The sequence below is a fragment of the Lygodium microphyllum genome, chromosome 1 (assembly GCF_053477565.2).
Source record: "Lygodium microphyllum isolate KBCC chromosome 1, Lygodium_microphyllum_v1.1.10, whole genome shotgun sequence".
Classification (NCBI taxonomy): domain Eukaryota; kingdom Viridiplantae; phylum Streptophyta; class Polypodiopsida; order Schizaeales; family Lygodiaceae; genus Lygodium; species Lygodium microphyllum.
The window spans coordinates 37,052,052-37,078,245 of record NC_141135.1 but is presented as its reverse complement, the minus strand read 5'-3'; the positions used below and the strand labels follow the sequence as shown (position 1 = coordinate 37,078,245).

Sequence of the window (26,194 nt, the reverse complement as noted above, 5' to 3'; positions counted from 1 at the left end):
TCATGCTATGAGGAAGGTTTCTAGCATATTGGCCAGGTGACTATGGAGCGTCACCCAAATTTTCTGCCATGACTGCAATCCTGATTTTTAATTTTTGGTGAAAAAATCTTAATGTTTTTTTGTGGATTTTTTCATTAGTACACAAGTGTGCATTTTTTCATAAGCAAACCATTGTCAACTTGAACTTGTTCTTGAATCAATGAAATCAATATTGTCAGCTGAAAATGGACAATATGATTCTTGAATAATATTAGTCATGCGAGCATGAAAACCCCCTTTAGGATTCTTAGGGCAAAAACTGCAAGAACACACTTTGAAACCATTCAATGATATCTCATAATCTCCCTCCTCTTGCCCTTGGTGGATCAAGCTTTCGGAAGGTGTGTGAACTCCCCCCTTAAAGGTTTACATTAGCCCAGTTAGAAGGTTGTATGACCCCCCTTAGGTTCTTTACACCTAATTCTGAGGAGGAAAAAAAAAAGAGATCATCGCTTGAGAGAAACACCACCCTCTGAGATGATGCAGAAAGTGGAAGGGCAGCAGGCTGGAAACCAAAATGTGCCAGTCTCAGGGGCTGGAACTGGTAAATGCAGCAAAAGAACCGCCTGAAGGAGTGTGCAGCTGGTAACACGCAGCAGTAGGAGGTTGGATGATAGTTGAAGAAGGTGAATTTGATGTAGGCTGAGGCTGCACTGCAATAAACAGAATTTGTATATGCTCAAGGCAACACTCAGATTCCAGAAATTTTATTTTCCGTTGTGCTATCGTGGGGATGCCATTAACTTCTCTGTCCTACCCTCCCTTTATAGTTTTGACATACTGGTGCTATGGCTTCTCCATAGATAGAAGGACAAACAAGTGGGTGCTCCTTTTGCGGTAAGAACGGTCATACCACCGAAGATTGTCGTCATTGACCTTTTCTCCCTATCCTACCGGAGTATACGCGTCTACCTCTCCGCACGCCTTGTGCCACCTCACCCTTTTGGGCCACAGAGATTGTTTTGTATTGGCTATTGGATTTTTATGCTCAAGGCAATAAGATGCACATGATGCACATTGAGCCCTTGTGAGAGCAAAAGGAGACTCTAAGACCCCACAAGGCGTTAAGCCCTCTTGGAGACCACCGCAATGTGCTACGGAGGTTTCTTCCAGATATTTTCAGATCCAGTGGCTTCCACGGCCCGTGGTTTGGTAGTCCACTGCACCAAGAGGCAGTAGCTATTGGGTATAGTCTCCTCAACAGTCTACTCCTTCAAGAGATAGTGGCTGTTTGACTCCTTCCACCCCTTTGGCTCTGCAGTCCGCTCGACCGAGAGATAGAGGCTATTGCCAACCCATGACTCCTCATGAGCTACATCTTAGCCCACCCTTGTCTCCTCAGGCTCGAGATGCCACCTTTGGGAGTTGTCTAGCTTTTGTTTCATTCCAGTCCTAGATGCCTTCTTCGGCACCACTGGCAGCATTTGCTTTGTCCATGAAGATAATTGTATTAAATATTTACAATAGACCATCAGGTCAATATAGAGCTAACAGACAAAACTCTCTCTCACCGGAAATATTTACATGAGGCCTGCAAGCTCTCAGAACAACCTATTACATGAACATTACTAATAAATCACACAGAAGGAACAATTGGAGTAGAGCAAACAATCACCAGCCAGGGAGCAGCAATATCCGGAAGAACCAGGTCAGCTGACATCATAGAAGAGATTTGCCATAACACTAATCCACGCACACGGGCCACATGCCCATGGATGCTTGATGCCGAATCAAAAATAAAGGCATTGCGAGTACGCCATATATGCCATAGGGCTGTCCATCTAAGGAAATAGAATAGGTAGGAATAATTTGAATGCAAAGAAGGCATAGAGGACATATTTCCCATAATCCACGAAGGAACTGGTATGCGGTGCTGAGTTACCGAGGACCACACTCGAGAAATGAAATTCTAGATCTATCGCGCAACAGGGCAAGAGACAAAGAGGTAAAGCAATGTCTCATTACATATAGTGTAGTAAACGCAACGACCTGCAGAGATTTTTCGGGCACAGAGCACTTCTCCCGTTGGAAGACCCCCATTGAGCAGCCTCCACATGAACATGTTACCCTGATATGGAACCTTAGACTTCCAAAGCTGGATAAATCTTAACCGCCACTTCTTTTTGCTATCCCTAAGGTGCCATAACTTATTAACTTTCCCTGTGACCCATCTCTTAGCTTCCAATATTTGATGATATATCTGATTGGCTGACCTTTTCTCAAAATCATTAGGAAGCACAAACATCCAATCACGCCATGGATCCAATGGCTGTAACGCAGGCAAAGGAGGGAACCCCTGAAGACTGTCTTGTACGGGCGACCAAATGCCACTATATCCACGAGGCACCCTAAAGTATTGACGAATACGCCTGAAAGAACAAAGACGGGGCTGCCCAGGAATAACACCATCACGGACTGTCTTCAACCCCAACCTAGCCATCCGATTAAACTTGTCTCACTGCAAATCTTTTTGTGGCCAATCCAACCACCTTGAGAAAGCCAGTACTTCTCCTTGCAGCAAATTTTCCTCCTCATGAATATCTGTAGGACGGCAAACTGCAAAATGAAGCATCTCTTGCCAGGAAGCAATCAAATGAGAAAGGAGAAAAGACTGGGAGACCTTAATAGGCCTTGTAGAATTAAGCGCATGCCACCAGGAAGCATGAATAACCGTGCTACCATGAGAGATGCTAGAATTTTCGATGAAGAATTTAGCAATATCTGACCAAGGATGACACTGAATGCATAGACTCTGCAAAAGGGATTTCTTAAAGTGGCCGTATGCAAATTAACATCCAATAAAGTTGCATCCCCCATCCTTTTTGGAGTAGTCACATGCGCTAGGAGATCCATACCTGACCCAAATGATTACCTTTCTTTTTCCACAGCATAAATTTGATAGGTTGGACAAATCCAAAAGGGACTTCTTAGTCCAACGAAGCAAGGGCAAAAAGAACGAAATCATACTGATTATAATGCATTGAGCCACTTTTAGTCTGACATGTAGAGGCCAACTCTGAGATTTCCAGTACATAAACCTATCATGAATTCGGGAGGCTATCCAATCCAGCAAGGCATGGGGAGCAACCTCCACACCAATAGGATATCCCAAGTGTTTGGTTATATTGCCCCTTGAGATCACAATTCCATTCCAGCCAAGCCTGCAGATCATTCTCCGTACAGGAGAGAAGGGTAGATTTCTGAGTATTAATGTGAAGACCCGATGCCAAAGCAAAAAGATTCCAGGCTACCATTGCTCGATTAACATTAGTGTGATCTGCCTTAAGGAACATAAAAGAATCATCTGCCAAATACCCACAAGCTGGTCACCGTAGGGAAGAGTTAAGCCAACTATCTCACCTTGAGCTGCCAACTTATCCAATAATGAGAGCATGGGGTGAGTTACCAAAGCAAATAGCAACGGGTTGAGAGGACAGTAGCCTTGCCGAAGAGACCGAGATAAGGCAATTTCCTCCATAATCCCTCCATTAAGATCAATATGAGCCACAACACCCTGACTGATGGTATCAACTAGAGAAATCATACGGGGCCCAAAACCCATTGTAGACTTTAATTGCCGCAAAAATGACCAACTAACATTATCAAATGCCTTCTCAATATCCAGTTGAAGCATAACAACCTGCTGGCTAGAAGCTTTGGCATAATCAATTCCGAGTTGGACATTCAAAATGTTGTGCATTATATTCCAACCTTTAATGAAACCATATTGACATGGATGAATGAGGTGTGGAAATACTTTCTGCAATTTGTTGGCAATAATTTTGGAGAAGATTTTATATAATGATCCCATAACTGAAATGGGTTTCCATTGTTTCAAAGAGGTTGGAGAGGGAACCTTGGGCAACAACTTGATGACATCAATCTTCCAATCTGAAGGCGTCATACCAGAGTTCCACACCTGCTGACACAGGCGAGTTAATGGGTCCTTAAGCAGTTGCACATGGGCTGAAAACAACTCATTAGGAAGCCCATCCTAGCCTGGACTTTTCCTTTGAGGCAAGTGAGACATCACTTCTTCCACTTCATCTTCCAAAATATCAGCCTCCATTAAATTCACCCATTTTGGTTTGACCTGATTACTAACTAGGTCGCATCGAGCAGAGAGAACAACATTGGAAAGAATCTCTTGCGGATCCAACAAGGACCTATAAAAGTCAAGAGTCATTCGAATAATGGAGGTAGGATCAGTCACCATATCACCTTGGCCATCCTTTAAGGGCACAATATTTTCCCAAGCATATCTCTGATGTAGACGAGCAAAAAATTGATGAGTTTGATAGTTGTTATTGCAAAGAAAAATACGCTAACACAGAAACATAAACAGAAACCATACGACAAAGCACAGACTGGTAAAAAGAACACAGTTAGGGTTAGGGTTAGAGTAACTCAGAGACAATGAATGTAGTGAATAAATGAAATGATATGACTACTAATAATACGATGCTCATGCAGCAAACACACTATGCAGTGAATGAATATTGAATCTCGAACTCCTGTATATCTAGGATCAGGGCAGGGGTAATGAGCTAGAGAGTGTGTCATACTCCGAATGGATCCCGAATCGCAGCAAGGCAGCTTCCGGATGTTGAACATCAGCAAATGCAGCAGTGAGAAGCTGGATCTGATGCAGACAACAGTGAGGAGAGAGAAATACTAAAAACGGAGCCTGCAGGAGAGAGAAAGAATAAAAAAGAAACTTGCAGGAGAGAGAAATACTGAAAACGCAGGCAGGACAGCCTACATGAGAGAGAAAGACTAAAAACGGAGCCTGCAGGAGAGAGAAACACTGAAAACGCAGGCAGGACAGCCTGCAGGAGAGAGAAAGACTGCAGTGACTGCAGGCAGGTGAGAGAAAACTGTCAGGGTAGCAGCTGGAGCTTGCAAATGCAGCAGTTTGCTAGCGTGGCAGGTTGTACGACAGCAGTGCAGATGAACAACAGTCAGTTGCCAGGCAGAAACAATAGTAATCAGTATGTGGAGGGCTGGAAATAGGCGCCAGATTGTAGGGAACAATGATGGACAGCAAGGGCTGAGATGTTCTCCGTGACCGGGTGTGGGCAGCAAGCTGGTAACACCTGAAACTTGCAAAAATGAGATTGTGAAAGAGTGGAGGGCTAGCTGCCAATTTATAGAAAATTAGGGTTCTAGATCCTCTCCCACTTAACTTTCTCGATCCGCTCCTTGTTTTAGGGTTTTGGCTAAAATAAGCCTAAAATAAGCATGTTTTGGGGCTGTTTAAGTGGCTAAGTGCATTTATTAGCACAACATCCCCTCTCAGATCCAAAATAGGGTGGGAAAAGTAGGCCAGCCTAAATTTTGATTTACCCCAAGGCGTCCCATCCCAAAGCAGCTAAGGCATCGGACAAAAGGTGCACGTCGGTTGCCCAGTGGCTTACCAAGACTATAGAGGTGATGGATATCTTACCAAGGAAGCCCAAGTGATCACCCCAGAGAGGTCAGGGCATCGGACCAAGGGTGCTCGTCGGCTGCCCAAGGGCCTACCAAGGCCTACAAAGGCGGATGGAATCAACAATGGACTTGTTTGTTTTGTTTTGTTTTGTTTTTTTTTTTTTTGAAAAGTGTTTTGAAAATACATAAGTAATATAGGGGTAGCGGCCGATTAATGACAGATAGAAAAAGATAAAGAGAGTTTTAAACCCAAGTTATTCACAAAACTAGCAAGCCAATCCCTCGCATTAACGAGGATAAGTGCCTAAGGATGATAAAAGTGAGTGTATGTGCCAATCATGTGTTGAATATGTGAGAGGCAAAAAAAATGGTGGGCTTAGCAAGACAAGCAAAGCAAGCAAGGGTAGGGAAACTGCGTTTAGGAGAACTGCCATGTGTTATGCTACGAATATGGTGGATCTTAGAGTCGACTACTCCAAAAGACCGAAAAGGGATAAATGTGCACAGATGCATGTTGACATGAACATAATGCCAATGCATAGGGTAATGCAAAGGGAGATGCAAGATGTCATGCTCATGCAATATGCTATGCAACGGTGCCACTGAGACAGTGCCCTCACAGGGGAAGTGTTCACTTGTCTAAATGCCCTTTTACAATCAGGTCATCTTGATAGTGCGGATGAAGTTACAAATGCCCATAATACAATACACAAGAATAAGTGAATGTAATGTCTAAAAAACTGTAAGCATCATCACTGTCACGATCAAGAGTAGGAGCCGCCCCCTCTCAAACTGGAAGGAAAAGCAAGAGGGAAGCATCCTCTTCCCGTCAAGCTGAAGAAGTAGGGGAGGGTGTACCCAAGCCAATCCTGGGTAGCAGGTACTGAAGAACCAATCAGTTGACCGCTTTGGTCGAGATATCTGCAAAATTATCTGATGAAGGCACAAACTCTAGGCAAATAGTGCCTAGCTCAACCTGCTCTCTGGAAAAGTGAAAGTGGACTCCCACATGCCGTGTCCGTGGTGTGATGATCGGATTGCCCGCAAGGGCAATGGCACTTTGGTTGTCGTAGTAGACAACTGTGGGAGAGTCACATGGAAAATGAATCGCCGCCAGTAAACTCCTCGGATAGATGGCCTCGGTGGTGCCATCAAAGAGAGCTGGGTACTCAGCCTCGGCCGTGGAAGCCGCCACCGTCTCTTGCTTATGGTTGGACCAAGAAATGGGAGCCGTGCCCAAGGTAAAGAGGTAGCCGCCATGGGAACGCCGGGTGTTAGGATCTCCTGCCCAATCAAAATCAGTGTACCTGTGCAAACATAAATCAGAACCATATGTCAAGCCATAAGAAAAAGTACACTGCAAATAACGCAACACACGAAGACATGAAATCCAATGTGACCTCCTAGGTGCTGTGAAATATTGACTGGGTATGCGAACTGAGTAAGCTAAATCTGGCCTAGTGTGAATTAACCAAAGAAGTTTCCCTACAACAGAACGATAGGTGTGTGCATCGAAGGGCTGTCCTAGGATATCCTTCGACAAGTGGACAGTAGGATCAATAGGCATAGCCACTGGCCGTGTCTGATCCGAAGTGTACTGTTCCACAAGCTGAAGTGCGTACTTCTGCTGTGACACAAAAATAAATCCTCCAGAACGAACTACCTCCATCCCCAAAAAATAAGACAACAAACCAAGGTCTGTCATTTCAAATGTAGCTTTAAGCTTAGCCTTAATTTCAGCTATGGCAGCAAAATCTGAACCTATGAGGAGTAAGTCATCAATATATAGCAGGATATAGCTAACCCCCTCTGGAGTGGATCGAACATATAAGTTTGGGTCATAAGGGGTAGAATGGTATCCATGAGTCTGTAAGAACTCATCCATTCTATGGAACCAAGACCGCGGCGCTTGCTTCAGCCCATAAAGAGCTTTTTGCAAGCGAAATACCGTATCCCTAGGGTTCCTTGAGGGAAAGCCCGGTGGCTGCTCCACATAGACTTCCTCCTCCAAGTATTCGTTTAGGAAGGCACTCTTGACATCCATCTGATGTATTGGCTAGCCGTGGTGAGCGGGGAGCACGAGTAGCAACCGAAAAGAAGTCAATCGTGCAGTAGGGGCAAAGGTCTCTTCATAATCAATACCGTGCTTCTGTCGAAACCCTTGCACTACAAGGCGAGCCTTGTACTTGTCTAAAGTCCCATAAGCTTTTAGCTTTGTCCGAAAAATCCACTTTGTCCCGATGACTTTCTTGTGGCTCGGACGATCCACCAATGTCCAAGTCTCATTTCGGTTAATACTCTCTAGCTCCCTTTCCATGGCCTCTCGCCATTGAGGGTGTTGAAGAGCCTCCTGCCAGGTATTCGGCTCAGAATGCGCTATGTAATCAGCTGTAAATAGCGATGCAAATGATGCCTGAGGAGCAAGCCGGGTAGATCTTCTAGGTCCCTCCGGAGTGGAATCCGGTGGTAGGATCCCCGAATCCCGCATGGTCTGCTGGTACCAGCTAGGTAACGGGTCTCGCGAAGGGGGCTTGGGAGGTGAAGAAACAGCGGAAATGTCAGGAGCGGAAAGTAGACCAGGCTCAGTAGGCACGATCTCTGATGATGTGGAAGAAGGAAGCGGATCAGAATCCAGTGCAGAAGACTGCACAATATCCCTCTCGTCAAAGACGACATCTTGCCTAATGATCATCTTGTTTGCCCGAGGATCAAACAAACAATAGGCTTTCGCTTCAGAGAAATATCCCACAAAAAGAAGGAGATCAGCTCGGGGAGTAAGCTTTCCTATCTTGTCATCAGGCGTGTGTGTATACGCATGACACCCGAAGACTCTGAAATGGGAAATAAAATGCCAAGAGCCAAAAAATGCCTCATACGGGGCCTTTTGAGGAAGAGCCGCAGTCGGGCACCGGTTGAGGATATACATTGAAGTGTTAACAGCCTCGACCCAAAGGCGCTCAGGAAGCTCTGCTGCGAACAGCATAGAGTGTGTCATTTCCATGACTGTGCGGTTCCTCTATGCTGCGAACAACATAGAGTGTGCCATTTCCATGACTGTGTGGTTCCTACGCTCTACGACTCCATTTTGAGAGGGGGAGTTGGTAGAGGTGAGTTGGCGAGAAATGCCATGCTTCTGTAGAAACTCGGAAAACTCGTGGGAGATAAACTCACCACTACTATCACTCCTCATGCACCCAACACGACGACCGGTCTGGTTATGAGCTAGCAGCACCCAAGCAAAAAAATATGTGAAAGCATCTGGCTTATGCTTGAGGAAGTACATCCACATGTATTGAGAATCATCATCCACTATCAAAAAGAAGTACAGCGCACCGTTCAAAGCAACAGTGGATGTCGGCCCACAAAGATCAACGTGAATCAATTTAAGAGACTCCTCAACTCTATGTGTAGACTGGTGAGGAAATGGGGTATGGTGCTGCTTCCCGAGCTGACAGGCTTTACAGACATCTCGAGCTAGCTTCAGGCGTGGAAGGCCCTCAAGCAGCTCACGGTGTGATAACTTATAAAGTGAGTCATAACCAAGATGCCCTAAGCGAAAATGCCAAAGACGCTCATTGTGCGTAGGCTCCCGAGATGTGGCTAAGGCCTGGAAGCTATGGAACAGGGAGCTTTCGGTGGTCGGCTCGGTCAGAAAGTGTGTCATGTGGTATAGGCCATTAGGCTGTGCCTCACCGCGAGCAATCACTAAACCAGTCAGAGAGTCAAGGACCTCGACTGTGGTTGCTGTAAAGAAAACTGCTCGCCCCAACCGGCAAAGTTGCTGAACAGATAACAAGTTCACCCCAAGCTGAGGGACATGATATACATTGTCTAGCAAAGCCAAATCTGGACCCTTGTCAATGGCAAAACTGACGCAACCTTGAGTCTAAATCTTGACCGAGGAGTTGTTTTCTATACGGATCCGCCCGGTTGCAGGGGCTCGGGTACAGAAAATGTCCTCTATAGGAGTCATGTGATGTGTAGCTTCACCACTGTCCATAATCCAAACTGGAGCTGAAGTGCTCGGCTGTGACAAGTGGGCCTTTACAGTAACCTCATCGGGAGGCAACTCACAGGTGTGGATGGGACTCGCATCTGATGTCTCTATGGAGACAATATGGGCCTCTGCAGACCAGTCAGACAAGCCCTTTGGAGTTGAGAACGTTGTCGACTGAGATGATTGTGCAGTGGCAGTGTGAGTCTGACATTTAAACTGCCCCTTGCCATCACCTTGCCTTCCCTGTTGGGGGTTGTCCGACTGAGGGGCGGGGGTCTGCGACTTAGGTTTTGGTGTTGTGCCTCGTGCCTTTGATCGACACTTGTCGTCAAAATGGCTAGCCTTTTGACAATGTTGATAATACCTATTCTTTTTAGGTACATTCTGCCACCTAGGTTTGAGTTGTGACTGAGAGTTTCCTTGAGAATCCCTAGATTGATTTAGCTTTTGAGTTTGATTTTGATTTTGAGTGGAGGTTTGGTTTGGTTTTCCCTTCCCTTATTGCCCTTTCTGAGAATGAGCAAGAAGAGCCCCCTCTGAAGAGGAATTCATATGAAATTGATCGAACAACCATGTGTAACGCAACAGCTGACACTCAAATTCATAGAATGTAGGCATGGTAGGCTTTGAAACTATTCCTTCCACAAAATTGAAGTATTTCTTAGGGAGTTTATTTAGGAATAATGTGACCTGATCGTCAGAGGACTTGGGAGTCCCCATAGTGGAGAATTCAATGAGGAGACGCCGATACTCAGCCAACTTGACTTTTAAGTCATCCTGGTTAGTGATTTTGAAAAGCTGAAGCTCATGGTCAAGATTAATACGACGGGTCCTATCTCGAGCCACATAGCGGTCAGTCAAGTGTGCTCATCACTCTGATGCTAAGTCAAAATGCTGAAGCTAAGAATGAAACTCTGGCAATAAGCCTTGCATCGGCTCGACAATAGCGGAGGCATTCCTAGCCTTCCATGAGCGGACGACCTCGTATGGAACAAATGCGGGATCGGGTTGGGGTTCCAACCCCTGCACTAGATCCCATAGGTTTTGTGAATCAAGGACATGTCTCATCAAATTCGACCAAGTAGTAAAGTTAGACCCGTTAAAACGAGACTTGTCATTAAATGCGGCAGAAGATGAGCTAGAACCATGAGGTGTCGGGTGGGTGGAGTAAGATGATGATGGGAAAGATGGTGGAGGTGAGAGTGTTTGATAAGAGTAAGAAGGAGGGGGAAGAGGTGGGTAGGCAGAAGTAGGCTGTGAGTGTCCAATGAGTGCCGATTGATGCGGAGGCACTGGAACATGAATCTTTCCATAAGGTGCCGGTGTAGGTGGAGGCACTGGGACATAGTAGCCTTGTCCAAAGTAAGGCTGGGACACAACATTATGACCAGAAGGTCCACTAGGCAATGCCATGGAGGCAAACTGTGGAGGTAACTGATCCACACTCCGGAGAGACTGAGTGGGATACCCAGGCTGCAATGATCCCGAAAGTGTGTATGAGGTAGGTGGAACACCACCTGGCTTAGGGAAGGGTGAGGTCTTAAAGGATGTGCCTATGTTTCCATAACACCCCAATGTGATGTGCGGTGCGACATGAGGTGTCTGAAATGGAAATGTAATGGTGTAAATGAAAGTGGTGAAACAGTGGAAGAATGTGGTGGGATGGGTGGGTTTTGAAAGTGAGGTGTAGATTCTTTTTGTTCATTTTTATCATTTAAGACTGAAAATGAAACTGTGAAGATGATGATACACCATGTAATGAAGTGAAAAGAACACCAAATTCATTCTGATTATGTGAAGTAGATGGAAAAGAAGGAAGGACAAAAGAAGACTTACCTAGCTTCGCTGCATTTTCTGGTTTTTGTCTTTAAACTGCTCCAAAATACATGTACAGTGTCCCTGGAGCTTCCTTGAAGCTTCTGGAGCAAATAGACACCAAAAATGTCCAAAAACCCAAACCTGCAAAAATATACAGCAGGCTGTAATTTTCTTTTTTGGGCCCTGTTTTACCTGCCAATCACTTGTGTGTGTAGCCAGTGGGCTCCCGCACCTTATGGGCCACTTGCCCTTTGAATCCTGTTCAAGAGGCTCTTGCCTCGGCAATTATGCATAAACCCACAACATTGTACATGATCCATATGATCAGCCCACAACACTGTACATAATCCATTTGCTCAGATAAGGAGAGAGTGACCTAGGAGGAGCAAGCTCAACCTCTGTACATGAGTCTACTTCTCTCCATAGCTGATGTATTTGCAGCAATTTGCCCTCAGCCCCATGAGTTACATGCTCCAATCTGCCCCTCATGCATTGAAACTCGTTTTTGTGCTGCTCTCTCTCTCTCTCTCTCTCTCTCTTTTGGGAATTTATGCCCAAATTGTGACACATCGCATACATGTAACAATTTTCCTGTTTAAACCTTTCGGTCTAAAATTCTCTATGATTGGTGCAAAATTTGACCTCGGCACAGACCAGAGAATTAATCCTCGTGCAAAAATGAAGATAATGACGCGAACAGATTCTGGGGTCCAAAAATAGTAACTCCCTAAATTTTAGGAGCTGCTTCCATTGCATCCCCACTAGTCTTCCGACCATCTTTACAGACTATGGCTACATCCAAATTTGCAATGTAGCTCAACTGAAAGTGAATTTCCACTGATGACTCCACATGGAATAATCTCTTGGAGATTTGTCCATCTTCAATTTGAACTAGTCTCTTCCAGGCTAGTTCTTCAACACACTTGCCCATATACACTTTCACAAGTCTCTTCCAGGCTTGTCAATCTACAGTGCCATTAGTCTCTTCCAGACTTGTATTGGACCTTAACTGTCCAGTCTTGACTCACTGGACATTCCTGTCCGTTTCACATACTGGCCATGCAACTCAGGCGTTTAGATTTCAAGAGGGATCCTTCCAAAAAGAAAAACCAAATAAAGTAGTAATAAATAAATTAGCAAAAAGGTAATAGTTGTCACAGTCTTGTGACATACCTCCCTCTCGAAATCTCAAACGTCCTCGTTTGCATGAATGTCATATATGCTTCTAGCTAACCCAGTGAACTTACTCTTGGCAGCACATGTACAACACATACATGCTATCAGTCAGCATTGTGTACTGAACACACTGTTAACACATGTATGTTCTAACTGTGAAACATGGCAGACTATCATCATGTGACTCCACATCACTGTTTCCAGATATAGTGGCCGGTACACCACAATGATATCCCCATAGTGGCAGATTCTCATTTGATGACTCCACATCACCTTGACTAGAGATCTAGTGGCCGGTACATCAAAATGATATCCCCACTGAGTCAATTCACAGAATACATGCCCGATCGAGTAACCATTGTTACAACATGTATTCAATTCAATAGAAGTAAAAACTGTATTCTTGCAAGCAATACTTACTTCTTTAGCACTGAGAAAACCATATGGACACAATAAGTGTTAACCTGTACAAAATCTGTTTCTGTACATAATTTCTTTCTTGAGCAATTGTCACTTTGACAATCTATTTCAGCTTAGAGATACAAGGGGTCAAGGTAGGTTGCAAGCGAAATTCTTCAAGGTAAAGTTCCAACACATTAGGTGACTCTGCAAGTTCACCTTCGTCCATCCACTTAGCATCTATAGCTGGATAGTTCTTGAACTTAACCAAATACCTTCTAGCAACCTTGCCTTTCACTTTCCTTTCCTTGTGTGCCAGTACCTGTTCTGGAACAAGAATTTCATCAAGTTCCTCAACTTCGGGCTGTTCCTCAGCTGGCATATCTTCTGGCATATCACCCACATAGGGTCTAAGAAGACTTACATGGAAAGCATTATGAATCTTCCAATTGTCAGGCAATTTCAGCCTATAGCTGACATCACTAATCTTCTTTGTTACTTGAAAAGGCCCATAGTATCGCATACTAAGCTTAGTGAAAAGACTTTGCTTGCCTTTTCGCTTCTTTAAGCGTGCCTTTTCAAACCGCAACAGTACCCAATCACCAAGTGAAATTAACAATTCACGACGGTGATGATCAACAGCTTTCTTTTGCTTTGCCTGAGTCCTTTCAAGGGCATGCTTAACTTTCTGATACATTTCATCCATACTCTGCACATACCGATCTGCCTGAAAGATCTTATCCTTTGTATGCAAAATGGAAGGAACCTTTTCACCACCTTTAACAATTTCAAAAGGGGCTTTGCCTGTTGACGAATGCACAGTATTATTGTATGCATACTCAACCAAAGGCAAATACTGCTCCCACTTTGACTTGTGCTCTAACACATAGCACTTAAGCAGATCCAAGACAGTAGAATTTGCCTCTTTTGATTGTCCATCAGTCTGTGGATGAAATGACGATGAGAACTTAAGCGTTGTGCCCATGTTCTCAAATATGCCTCTCCAGAATAGACTTGTCATCCGTGGATCACGGTCACTATTAATAGACTGTGGCATACCATGATACTTGAAGACATTGCACATAAACAAATGTGCCATCTGATCTGGTTTTATCTTCTTCCTGACAAGAATGAAATGAGCCTGTTTGCTAAACCTGCAAATAATAATCCATATCCCATCATTTCCTGTCTGTGTCCTTGGAAGATCAAAGATAAAATCCATAGCTATGCTTTCCCATGGTTTATCTGGAATAGGCAATGGCTGTAAAAGCCTTGGTGCTTTTTGCCTGTCAAACTTGACCTTCTGGCAAATCAAACACTGCCGCACAAAAGCATCCACGTCTCTTCTCAAAGTAGGCCAATAAAAGAATGTCTCTACTGCTTTGACTGTTGCATCAATACCACGATGCCCTGCATACGGTGGAGAATGACTCTTTGTTCATAACTTTCCGTCTCAATGGCATAGTCACACATAGTCTACCATGCATCAACATGAAATCATCCTTGAGAAGATAATGCTCATGATGTTGTCCATTGACAAGCTGATCAAAGATCCTTGCAAAATCTTCATCATCAGCATACTGTTCCTTCATATCATCAAGCTCATGATGATAAGGAATTGACACAGATGAAATTCGTGGCTTCCTTGACAAAGCATCAGCCACAACATTCTTTTTGCCTTCCACATGCACAATCTGAAAATGGAACATTGACAAAAAGTTTGCCCAACGCATATGCTTTTCTGACAGCTTAGTCTGAGTTAAGAAATAACGCAATGTCTGATGATCTGCCTGGACAACAAAATGTGCCCCAAGTAGGTAGTGTTTCCAACTAGAAAGCGCATGAATCACAGCCAGCAATTCTTTCTCATAGACCTGCATAGTCTTCTCTGGCCCTCGCAAGATTCTGCTTTCATAAGCCACTACCCGGCCATCTTGCATTAGCACTGCACCAATGCTATTGCCACAGGCATCACATTGGACAACAAATGACTTCCTAAGATCTGGTAGAATGATCACTGGACTAGAAGCCATCTTTTCTTTAAGAAGATTAAAAGCTGAAATCTCTTTCTGTGTCCACTTGAAAGAGACTCCTTTCTTCTGTAAAGCATGTAAAGGTGAAGCAATCTCTGCAAAATTGCGAATGAACCTCCTGTAGTAAGAACACAAACCCAAGAAGCTTCTAACATCATGGACAGTCTTCAAATCTGCCCATGTTCTAATTGCTTCAACCTCAGCAGGATCCATTCGGACACCATCCTTTGACACTATGTGCCCCAAGAACTGGATTTCTTCCAAGAAGAACTCACTCTTCTTGCCATTGATAAGCAACCTATTACTGCGAAGCTCATCAAAGACTGCTTTCAATGCTCCTATTCATTCTTTGAAAAGACAATCATGTCATCAAAGAACGTACCAACAAACTGCTTGTATGGACGAAAAATCCTGTCCATCATACGATTAAATGTAGCAAGAGCATTAGTAAGTCCAAATGGCATTACCAAGAACTCATAGAGACCAAACGTGGTCCTAAATGCAGTTTTATGCACATCCTCTCGCTTAATCATGATCTGATGGTATCCACTCTTCAAATCTATCCTGCTGAAAATTGACGCTCCTTCCAAAAGGTCAAGGATGTCGTCAATTATTGGAATGGGGAACCTGTTCTTGATGGTACTCTTGTTCAATGCACGATAATCTATGCACATGCGCCAAGAGCCATCCTTCTTCTGCACTAAGAGCACTGGTGAGCAAAAGGGAGATAAACTTGGCTGAATCAGCCCTTTTTCTAATAGCTCATTCACCTAGCTCAATATCTCTTTCTGTTGGGCTGCACTAACCCTATATGGAGGTCTATTTGGTGGGCTACTGCCTGGCACCAAATCTATCGCATGATCCTCAGACCTCTCTGGTGGCAACTGTGATGGTAATGAGTGAGAAAAACAATCACTGAACTGAGACAAGAAAGCAGACCTGTCTCTATTTAACATACAAAAATTTGACTCATCATTATCCTTGACATCACGTACAAAAATCAAGTACGCAGAAAGATGATTCTTTATTACAGATGTAATGGCAGAAGCCGATACAACAGGTACAGACTCTCCTTTAAGCTTCACATCAAGCACATGAGTCTTTCCCCTATGTTCCAAAGTCAGTGTCTTGTTAAAGGCATCCAACACACCATGCTTTGTGAACATCCATGGCATTCCCAACAAGACATCATAGCCTTCAAGTGGCATGATATAAAATTCTTCTGCATCAACATAAGACTGTATATGAAGACGCAGCTTTCCAAGAATGGGTGTCACAGATTCTGGGTGGAAAGGACATGCCAACCCTGCCTCTGCTGTGTAGCCCATCTCATCGGCTCTGATGCCCAAAGTAGAAGCCAAGTCTGGTGAGATAAAGTTTGCCTTAGCTCCAGGATCAAAGAAAATGAGTACATGTTGATCCCTAACTTTACCCCAAGCTCTGCAAATCTCATTAGCATCCGAGTGTGGCTTGTCTCCCAGCATATCTGGCACTAAACCTGCTGAAGGTTTGGGCTTCTTTCCTTTCTTGTCCTCTTTATCATCATCAGCTGGTCTCTTATTCTTGTCCGGACAATTAGACGCAATATGACCAGTCTGCTTACAGATAAAGCACTTCCTCTCAGCCATTAAAGCCTTTTTCTCTTCAAGAGACTTGCGCACAAAAGGCTTCTTCTGGTCCTTTGACTGCTGTCCAAAGAACTTGGCTGGCTTCTTCTTGAACTGCCAAGGTTTACCTGTGCTTTGAGAAATCTGAGAAACTTGTTTCCCAAATGGCTTCTTTGCTGAAAATTTCTCAGATTTGTTCTGTTTAATGCTGCCCCCAAAACCACTTGACTGTCCCAGCAATAATGCATTTCCTGTGCTGGCATTCTCAATTGACTGAGTCAAAGTGGTGACCTTTGTCTTTGTACAATAATTCCGGAGTTCCTTGGGCAGCCCGCATCAGTATTTCTCTATCTGCTCGATCAATGGCACAACCCTGTAAGAAGTGACTGGAAGCAAAGCCTCCCAAAGCTTCTTGTTATAATCTTCCAGATCCTTGCATTTAGATGCATCCAAATTGTGCCAAGCTGACATAACATTGATCTCAAATTCATTGGTCAACCAAGCAGAAGTAAATACTTGCTTAAAGTAAGTCCAAGTGGCAGGAGCCTGTCCTTGCATCTACAGTGTACTCCACCATTGACTAGCATTGTCCTTAAGAAAGGTGGCAACTTTCCGGACCTTAGAAGGCTCTGTAAAGTTCCCTCCTGCAAATGCGGCATCAAATTGCTGTAAGAAAGAGAGAGCCTTAGTCCTATCTTCAAATCCTCGAAAGATGTCAAACAGTACGGCTGCACCACCTTCCTTGTATGGCTTTGGCTTCTCATGAGCTATCAAAGGGTCCGTAGGATATGCCTGTAACATAGGAACACTAACAGGTGGCATGGAAGTTGCCGGACCACTGACTACAGGGCTTGTAGACACAATACTTGTTTACTGATTTTGATAACCAGCCATACCAAAAGTGCCCTGTGGCATGCCAAAACTGCCCTGAACTCCCTGAAATCCAGGCTGCATGCCTATATTGCCATACATGGGGTTTGGCATAAAACCCTGTGTACCCCCAAACACTGTTCTTGGTACATAAATCTGGTTTCCAGGCGCATAACCAGCCATACTCTGAAATACAGATCCACCTCCAAAGTACCCAGGATGTACAGAGGTCGGTGGGAAAACCTGTGGGGTAAAGCCTGAAAACTGCTTCCGTGTCCATTTAAGCCAACATTTGGCTGCTGTAAAGTGACGAGCTGAACTAGCAATGCCTGTGTAACTAGCGTTTCCGCCACATGTTCCTGGACAGTTGAAACCAATCTTGGAGTCTCCATTGACTCTGCAAGCTGCCTTGGTGTTTCCACTGAATCTACAACATGCTTACCCTTATCCTGGACCTCTACTGGATCCGAAATCTTTGCAGATTGCCCAACTTGCTGTAAAGGGAGGGTTGCAAAAATGCCAAAAACCTTGGATTCTGCATCACTTGAGTAAACATATTCACAGCAGCAACTAACTGAGTCTTGAAAATGTCTTCATCCATAGAAGAAGCCGTAAGAACTTGTGGCTCAACCATAACAGGAGGAGTAACAAATTGTGGAGGTCTAGAAGGCTCTCCCACCTCATGAACAACAGGGATCTCCTGTGATGAAGACGCTTCCTCTCTGGTGTCTTCCTTTCTATCAGCCATAATGCACAATTCTGTGTCTACACCCAAACAGATCCTGGCTCACTCTTTAGGGAAAAAGTGATTCATATCCCGGCAATGGAACCATGTAACCAGCCTGTTCATTGGAAAGGGCGGTAGTATACAATCAAAATATATAAATGCTTTCACCCAATTCACAGTCGCCCACTTTACCTGAACTTAAAGACACAGAATCAAGAAGAAATACAGGAAGCTAGAATGCTCTTGTTGCGACACAGACACCCTATTGGCCCCTAAGTCAGGCGCCCCTTGCGGTATTTCTTTATTCATTAACAAAGGGATAATCCCACAATAACCTGCCTACAAGCTGTCCTGTACAAAGTCGAGAAGGAAACACAGTTCCAACCCGATTTCGACACCATAACGGCAGTACAACTTGACCTGGTCATTATCCCTACTCAATTGGTGCCTCCATCCACCTGGTAAGAAATTCAGCACGCTGCATTTTCTGGTTTTTGTCTTTAAACTGCTCCAAAATACATGTACAGTGTCCTTGGAGCTTCCTTGAAGCTTCTGGAGCAAATAGACACCAAAAATGTCCAAAAACCCAAACCTGCAAAAATATACAGCAGGCTGTAATTTTCTGTTTTGGGCCCTGTTTTACCTGTCAATCACTTGTGTGCGTAGCTAGTGGGCTCCCGCACCTTATGGGTCACTTGCCCTTTGAATCCTGTTCAAGAGGCTCTTGCCTCGGCAATTATGCATAAACCCACAACATTGTACATGATCCATCTGATCAGCCCACAACACTGTACATAATCCATCTGCTCAGATAAGGAGAGAGTGACCTAGGAGGAGCAAGCTCAACCTCTGTACATGAGTTAGAGATGAAGAAGTACCCTCCATAGCTGATGTATTTGCAGCAATTTTCCCTCAGCCCCATGAGTTCCATGCTCCAATCTGCCCCTCATGCATTGAAACTCGTTTTTGTGTTGCTTTCTCTCTCTCTCTTTTGGGAATTTATGCCCAAATTGTGACACATGGCATACATGTAACAATTTTCCTGTTTAAACCTTTCGGTCTACAATTCTCTATGATCGGTGCAAAATTTGACCTCGGCACAGACCAGAGAATTAATCCTCGGGCAAAAACAAAGATAATAACGCGAACAGATTCTAGGGTCCAAAAATAGTAACTCCCTAAATTTTAGGAGCTGCTTCCATTGCATCCCCACTAGTCTTCTGACCATCTTTGCAGACTATGGCTACATCCAAATTTGCAATGTAGCTCAACTGAAAGTGAATTTCCACTGATGACCCCACATGGACTAATCTCTTGGAGATTTGTCCATCTTCACTTTGAACTAGTCTCTTCCAGGCTAGTTCTTCAACACACTTGTCCATATACACTTTCACAAGTCTCTTCCAAGCTTGTCAATTTACAATGCCATCAGTCTCTTCCAGACTTGTGAGTCAAGACTGGACAGTTAAGGTCCGTGAACACCTTCCAAAAACGGATTTTGCTGCAAGAAAGATTGATTAAACCGAAGAGGCAAATGGGCAAGGAGAGCCTTAAATGCATGAACAGGTCCGTGGCTCATTTCCAGGACCAAAGGGTAATGATCTGACAAAACATGTTGTCTTTCCACCCACATATCAATGACTGTAGGAAGAAAAGAGTCGCTCTGGCAGATGTAGATTCTATCCGGTCTAGCCCAAGTATTTGGATGCTAAAAAGAATGATAAGTATATCCGGCTTGTAATGGATACATCCAGGACCACATGTCCTGTTTCAAAGATGCCACTGCAAGAGCATCCCAAGCCTGTCGCTCAGGACCATCCATAATCGAATGGGGAGAGGTTGCTTGATCTACAGAAACACATGCATTAAAATCACCCATAACAAAGCCTTGACGAGCCATGGCAAGGCAGTGTAAGTCATCCCAAAGCTGACGACGTTCCCTTGCATTAGAAGGAGCATACATGCCTACAATCCACAAAACCTCTCCCTCATAAGTTATTTCGAGAATCAAAAATCGGCCACGAGGGTCTTGAGAGACCAATGATGGCTATAGGGAGGATTTGACAGCCAACATAACTCCTGATCTGTGCGAAGGTCGACCACTAAAAAAAAGTGCATATAAGAAGATCCAGTCAAAGCGTGCTGTTTATGCTCCACAGCACAAAAAACATCCCATTTTCCAGCTAGCACAACTTTCCACAACCGATATTGCTTGCTACCTGAAGAAATACCTCTCACATTCCACAGAGCAATTTTCATGATTAATCACAAATGAGAAAAACTACTGAACCGCTGCTTTCCCTTTCCCTTTCCCTTTTACATCAATAGCCTTGGTAGCCTGGAATCTCTCCATTTCACCTCGGATAACATCAACAATGCTCTCTGCAAACCCACAATCGAAGTACGGGAAGGGAACTGCTGTTGCTAGGAGCGGAAAACATCCCGAGGAGGCACAAGCCTCCCACACGCATTGAAGCGCAAAGCAAAATCAAAAGGCCTTTTATCTTCTACTGCCGGAGCACGCGAAGATTGAGGTTTCATATAAAACCCCGTTTGCGTTGAAAGGTTTGAGTGATTGGGGGTGGCCGAGGATGGGCAGGAGTGGAGCGAGAATCCTGTCTTGCATTATGACGAACCACAGTGACCCAAGAATCCTCCTGAAGAGACAAATCCTGCCCACCCGCAAGCGAAGCACGCTTCCCACCACCGTGGAAAACATCCTTCTTACTTTCATTACGACCATGTTGGGAAAGCTGCTCTAGATCGGCTACCGGCTTAAGAATCGTCTACTGAGGGAGGTGGTCTTGCATTGCCACATCTGGATCCATAGGGCATTGTCCTAGCTCCATATTTTTGTCGCATTCCGAAATGAAATGGCCCAACTGGCCACATCTGAAACAGTGTTTTGCAAAAGTACCCCATTTTAACTCATATACCAACGTTTGTAACCTTGGAACCTCAAAACAAATCTTTGTTGGGCGAGGTTTCCCTGTATCCCAAAGCATACATGCCCTATTCCGATTGTCGGAAGCCAGTCGAGGTTCCACTAGGACCTCCCCAAGGGTTCTCAAAACCAGAGGGAGGAGTCTCCAGAGATGCGCAGGGAAATCCACCACCTCTACCTAAATTGGGTATGCTTGTCTCAGCACCTCCTGAAACTCAGCCATGGGCCTCCAAGGGACCACATGAACTAGCTGCCCATCCATAAACAAAGGAATGCATTGCATAATAAGAGCCCGTACTTTCGCAGAACGAAAAAGAAACTCAAAGAACCCCTTTGGGCCATCATAAATCTCTTCAACCAAGGGAACCTGCATACGCCCTGAAGCATCATCTGAGCACTGTTTAAAACTGACAAGCATGGATTGAATCCAAGCAGGAATTCTAGTGATCAAAGGAGTCCTTTCAGTAAAATAAAATATGGCTGCCCTCTTATGAAAAGCAGCTATCTGTTGTAAGACCAGGTCAGTTCCCATGACTGCAACTACTTGATCCCCATCTTGTAATGCATTAGCTTTATCCTCATTACAATGGACATAATCCGACATAAGATGATTGGCAGTGGATAGCATGAACTATAAAGACCCATCAGGTTGTGAACATGAACATGAACCTCAGGCTGAGGTGAATTCGGGCCTAAGACGGTTCTTCAACCGACATCCTACGACGTTTGTCCATCTCCTTGTAAAATGTGTGTCTGTCTGTCCCTGTTACTGTCGTTTCCTGGCCTGTGCAGGGACGTATTCTGCAAGCACACCCTTTGATCCTGGCAATTCTGTGGTACGCTGGTCAGGGCTTCCATGCTGCAGAGCAGTACGATTACAGGTAGGCGGTGTGCAGGTCACGTTGGCGGGCGCCAGGGGCCAGCGTAGGTGACAGCATCCTCGACTCTCTCTCTCTCTCTCTCTCTCTCTCTCTCTCTCTCTCTCTCTTCCTGAGCCCTGCGCACAGGGGGGCCGAGCAGAGTTGCGCAGGCCTGTGGACTTGATGCTGGCTGTGTGAGAAGGCAAGGGTGAGAGGCTGAGATCAATTCGCTGTGCAGGGAGGGTCACGAAGGGTCGCCATTGGTTCTCTCTCTCTCTCATGAACTTCTCTCTCTCTCTCTCTATGCATTCGTTTATTCAATGTATTCCAGCACAGCATGAGCACTCTTGTACAAACCTGAGAGCAGAGACTATTCTCTTTCATTGTTCACGACTGCACCACTTCAGGACTACATCAGAGCAGTAGCTCATGACTGTAAGATAGCATCAGATCATCAGTTCACGACTGCATTAGAGGATAGGTTCATGACTGTAGCATCAGTTCACAACTGTAGCATCAGAGCATCAAGAGTGTAGCAAAGGTTCATGAGTGTAGCATCAGAGCATCACGATTGTAGCGTAGCATAGCATCATGATTGACTCTGTGTGTGTGTGTGTGTGTAGGATACACACACACACACACACACACACACACACACACACACACACACACACACAGAGCAATCTACTATCGCTTGTTTTCCCTCTCCTTGATATCTGAGAACCTCTTCTGACAGTAGTCACCTAGCTGGAACGGCCTCTTTGCAGCCCTTAGCAACCCTAGTTAGCTCTCCACTAGCTTGCATGGCAAGTTCTTTCCCTGATTGACAAGTAGCACACATTCTAATGTGCCTCTAGACTCTAATTTCCAGCAATATATTAATTGTGGAAATTGAAATTTCTTGTCCTTGACCATAAACTGCCCACTGCCCTTCCACATTTATTGTGCCCTTCGAATTTGAAAGTAGTCCTAACATTCATTAACCTTATTTTAGACATTAAATGTTTATTTCTTCCTAGCCCAAATGACTCTACAAGTCATTTCTCAGAGCCCATGTCCTAGACCAAGAATGACACCAAGCACCCAAAAGTACCTATTTGGCATAACTTATGACAACTTTTGCCAATGTCCTGCACTGCCCAACTTGGGTTGTGGATTGGTTCTAACTCATTCTTCATATGTGCACCTCACATGTGCACAGCTTAATCATGCCAAAGCAAAGCGATAAACATACACGTCCTCATGACACTAAGAATAAAAAGGCTTCATCTAATCTGATTAGTGTGACTATCATGAGATGAGAGAATTCCCCTTTGGCAGCCGTATTGCCTAGACGGTAAGCTTGAGCAGCTATCTCCCTGACTCCCTTGGACAGCCTTGAGGAAGAACCTTCTTCCTAGAGTGTAGGAGTGGTGGACCAAGCCTTTTCCCCAGCCACAAATCATCTCAACGGCTTAGCCTTACCCTTGTCTTTGCCACATTTGATCTCCAGCTACGCTAAGACGCTCCATCTTTCCTCAAACAACCCCCAACTCTAGAGAATTTTGGAGCATCCAATACAAAACCCCCTCGGCAAGCTACTACACTACTCTTCAATGATACAAGAGCTCAAGAATTGGCTAGGAAGTTTGGAAACTTCGGCTCAAGACCAAGGAAGCAACTAGAGCACGCCCAGTCCAAGGGTAATCTCGACTTGTCCATGGTATGTCCACAATGTTTCTCTAACCAATTCTCTCACTAATCATAAAGTCTATTATTGTAAAGAAATACTTGTCTATCGATAACAAACACAATTGCACGACAAAGCATAGATTGATAAAGAACTCAGCAGGGTTAGGGTAACTCAGAGACAATGAACATAGAAGATGAATGAAGAATAATGAATAAATACAATGCTCATGCTGTAAACACACTATGCAGGTTGAATACAAAACCTTAAACTCTCATGTCTCTAGGACCGGGGTAGAGAGTGTGAGCTGGAGAGTGTGTCATCTTCTATATGGATCCTGAAACGTAGTAGACAGCCTTTGAAAGTGTATGGCAGCAAGAAATGCAGATCTGGAGTGTTTGGATCAGTGCTGAACAAGACTAGACAGCTTGAACAGTGGGCAGTAAGCTAGCAACTCAATCTATTGAGCCATAGTGGATGGAGGCTTAGGGGTGAATATCATGCCAACAAGCGCTTTAAGGTGCTTGGGGTTATCCTTATCCCAGCTTGCTTCTTTTGCAATCAAGGTGGTAGATTAGAGAGATTGTACAAGGTGGTAGGCTATCACTAGCAGGCAGGGTGGTAGTTGCAAATTAGGTTTTGTTAGCCACCATGTGGTACATAATTTCTTGTTGGGCCTTCTCTAGGTCATGCATTGGCTGTGGCGCTGCCGTTCTGGTCCCACGGGTCCGCGTGCGAAACCTGCACAAGAAACATGGCCCGCGGGCACCCAGCACCGCGTCGCGTCTTGAAACATGCAGCAGAAGCCAACTCGCAAGACATGTCAAGGAAACACACCGTCGCGTCACAGCATGACCCCGTCGCGTCGCGTCGCGTTACGGGCCGTTACGCCCCATGATATCCCTCCCGCATCGCGGTTTGCTCACAACACACGTAACGCGTTTTTCTAACTCGCACAAGGGTAACTTGGTGCTTGGAGTCGCCGGATCGCGCCACGGAAGAGTTCCGGGCTCACAAGGATCCACACTCAACCATCTTGGAACACGGCGCCATGGGGGCGACACGGTTCATAACCCACCTTTCCTCATAAGAAGTCATGGCGACTCAAACTTGGAACAGGGGGCCCGGCTGCCTCGCTCAAAATGAGAACCCTGCACGCCGGGAGGCTAAAACGATGGTTGCTCCACGAGGCACGGCCTACATGGAGGAGGTGGGGAGACATGGATTGCCCAAGCCTCACACTCCCTTCCCTCATACATACCCCCCCTCGATCGAATTCGAGTCCGCTCGAATTGAGTTAGTTCCCTACAAACTGGATCGAGGTTAATCACCCTGAAAAGGAGTATCAAGAGGATTCATCAACCATTCGAGTTACCTATGGCACAGAGTTATCTTGAGCCGAGGCAGCGGTTTCTTCGGGCCGTTTGCAATACGTCCCAGGACCCCTCACGAGATTCCCCATCCACCTAGTGCGGGAAAGAGCTCGCCTAAGTTGGCCAAATATCAACCCACTGGCCATAGGTCCGACCTTGATCCGAAGACCAAAGAAGGGTCACACTTGCCTTGATTTGCTTCTCTCCTCATTCAGATAGCTGTTGCATTGCCACCTGCTCCAGCTTCCACGTCAAAGACACAACTGCCACTTGCATCCTTGAGTTGTTTTCTGAACTTGAATCGAAGTTGTCTCCCCCCTTCCTTTTCCTTGGTAAGTTGACTTGGTGTTGCTTCAACTAGGGCCTAAGCCGCGTCCCAACATACGTCTCGCGCCGTACCCAAGAAGGGTTGTTTTTCCCCCAACAACCTGGGGCAAACCGTCTATGCATCGGACGCGCAGACGGCTCCGAGCCTCTTATGGCGAGACTAGCCATCCCACTGTAGAGGCTCCGCGGGAACGAGAGATCAACGCCATCGCCTCACGCGTGGCTCTGCAGCAGGACTCCTGAAGTAGCCTTCCGCAGTAGACCGCAAGTGTTCCCCAGCACGTTGCCGCCCACCTTGGTTGGTTGCCGCAGTTGCCCTGTCCCCTGCTCGTACTCTGGGGTCGAGATCAACTGCCCTTGCCTCACGAAGGGCTCCGCCGCAGGAAATGCTTCCACTCATACGGGGTCCGATTCACCCGCGTAAGCATCTTCACCCCTGTTTTATGGTACACGCCCTTCAGCTTCACTTTGGGTCCCATACCCCGCCGCGTTGCATCCAGACCTGCACTTTGGTTGGTGCCCTCCTAGTCTCCACCTCGGGTCCCAGACGCCTTGGCTTCAACGTAGTCGGGCAAGAGTCAGGCCCGGTTTCTTTAAGCTCGCCCCAAGTTCACGAGCAACACTCTTCCGGCCTTCTCATAGGCCTTCATCGGTCCACTTCTCCTCCCTTCTATCCACATCCCCCGGCCATTCGTTTATACTCGCGGCTCCACAAGACTTCTCCCACGCCTATTCGCGACTCTCCACGGTCCTTCTCATCAGACCCCAGGAACCAGCTTTTTCGCTTCTTTATCCCACTCGCCGGATCAACGAGCTCCAGCTTCTTTATACTCGCTGGCACCTACAAGTCCTGGCCCTCTTTCCCTGTCGCTTCACACGGCCCCCATCTTTATACTCCCGGCTCCAGGAGTGTCCACCCTTCTTT

The 26,194-nt window shown here is 45.4% G+C and overlaps 1 protein-coding gene and 1 pseudogene across 1 annotated transcript; both read right to left on the bottom strand.

Moving 5' to 3' along the window:
* Window positions 1-12,615: 12,615 nt before the first annotated feature.
* Window positions 12,616-13,565, bottom strand: LOC148041004 (uncharacterized). Its single transcript, XM_087687371.1, has one exon. The coding sequence runs from the start codon at window positions 13,563-13,565 to the stop codon at window positions 12,984-12,986; it is 582 nt and encodes a 193-aa protein (XP_087543497.1). The 3' UTR covers window positions 12,616-12,983.
* A 2,097-nt stretch (window positions 13,566-15,662) lies between these two features.
* LOC148041003 (uncharacterized) lies at window positions 15,663-18,117 on the bottom strand (annotated as a pseudogene).
* Window positions 18,118-26,194: the final 8,077 nt, after the last annotated feature.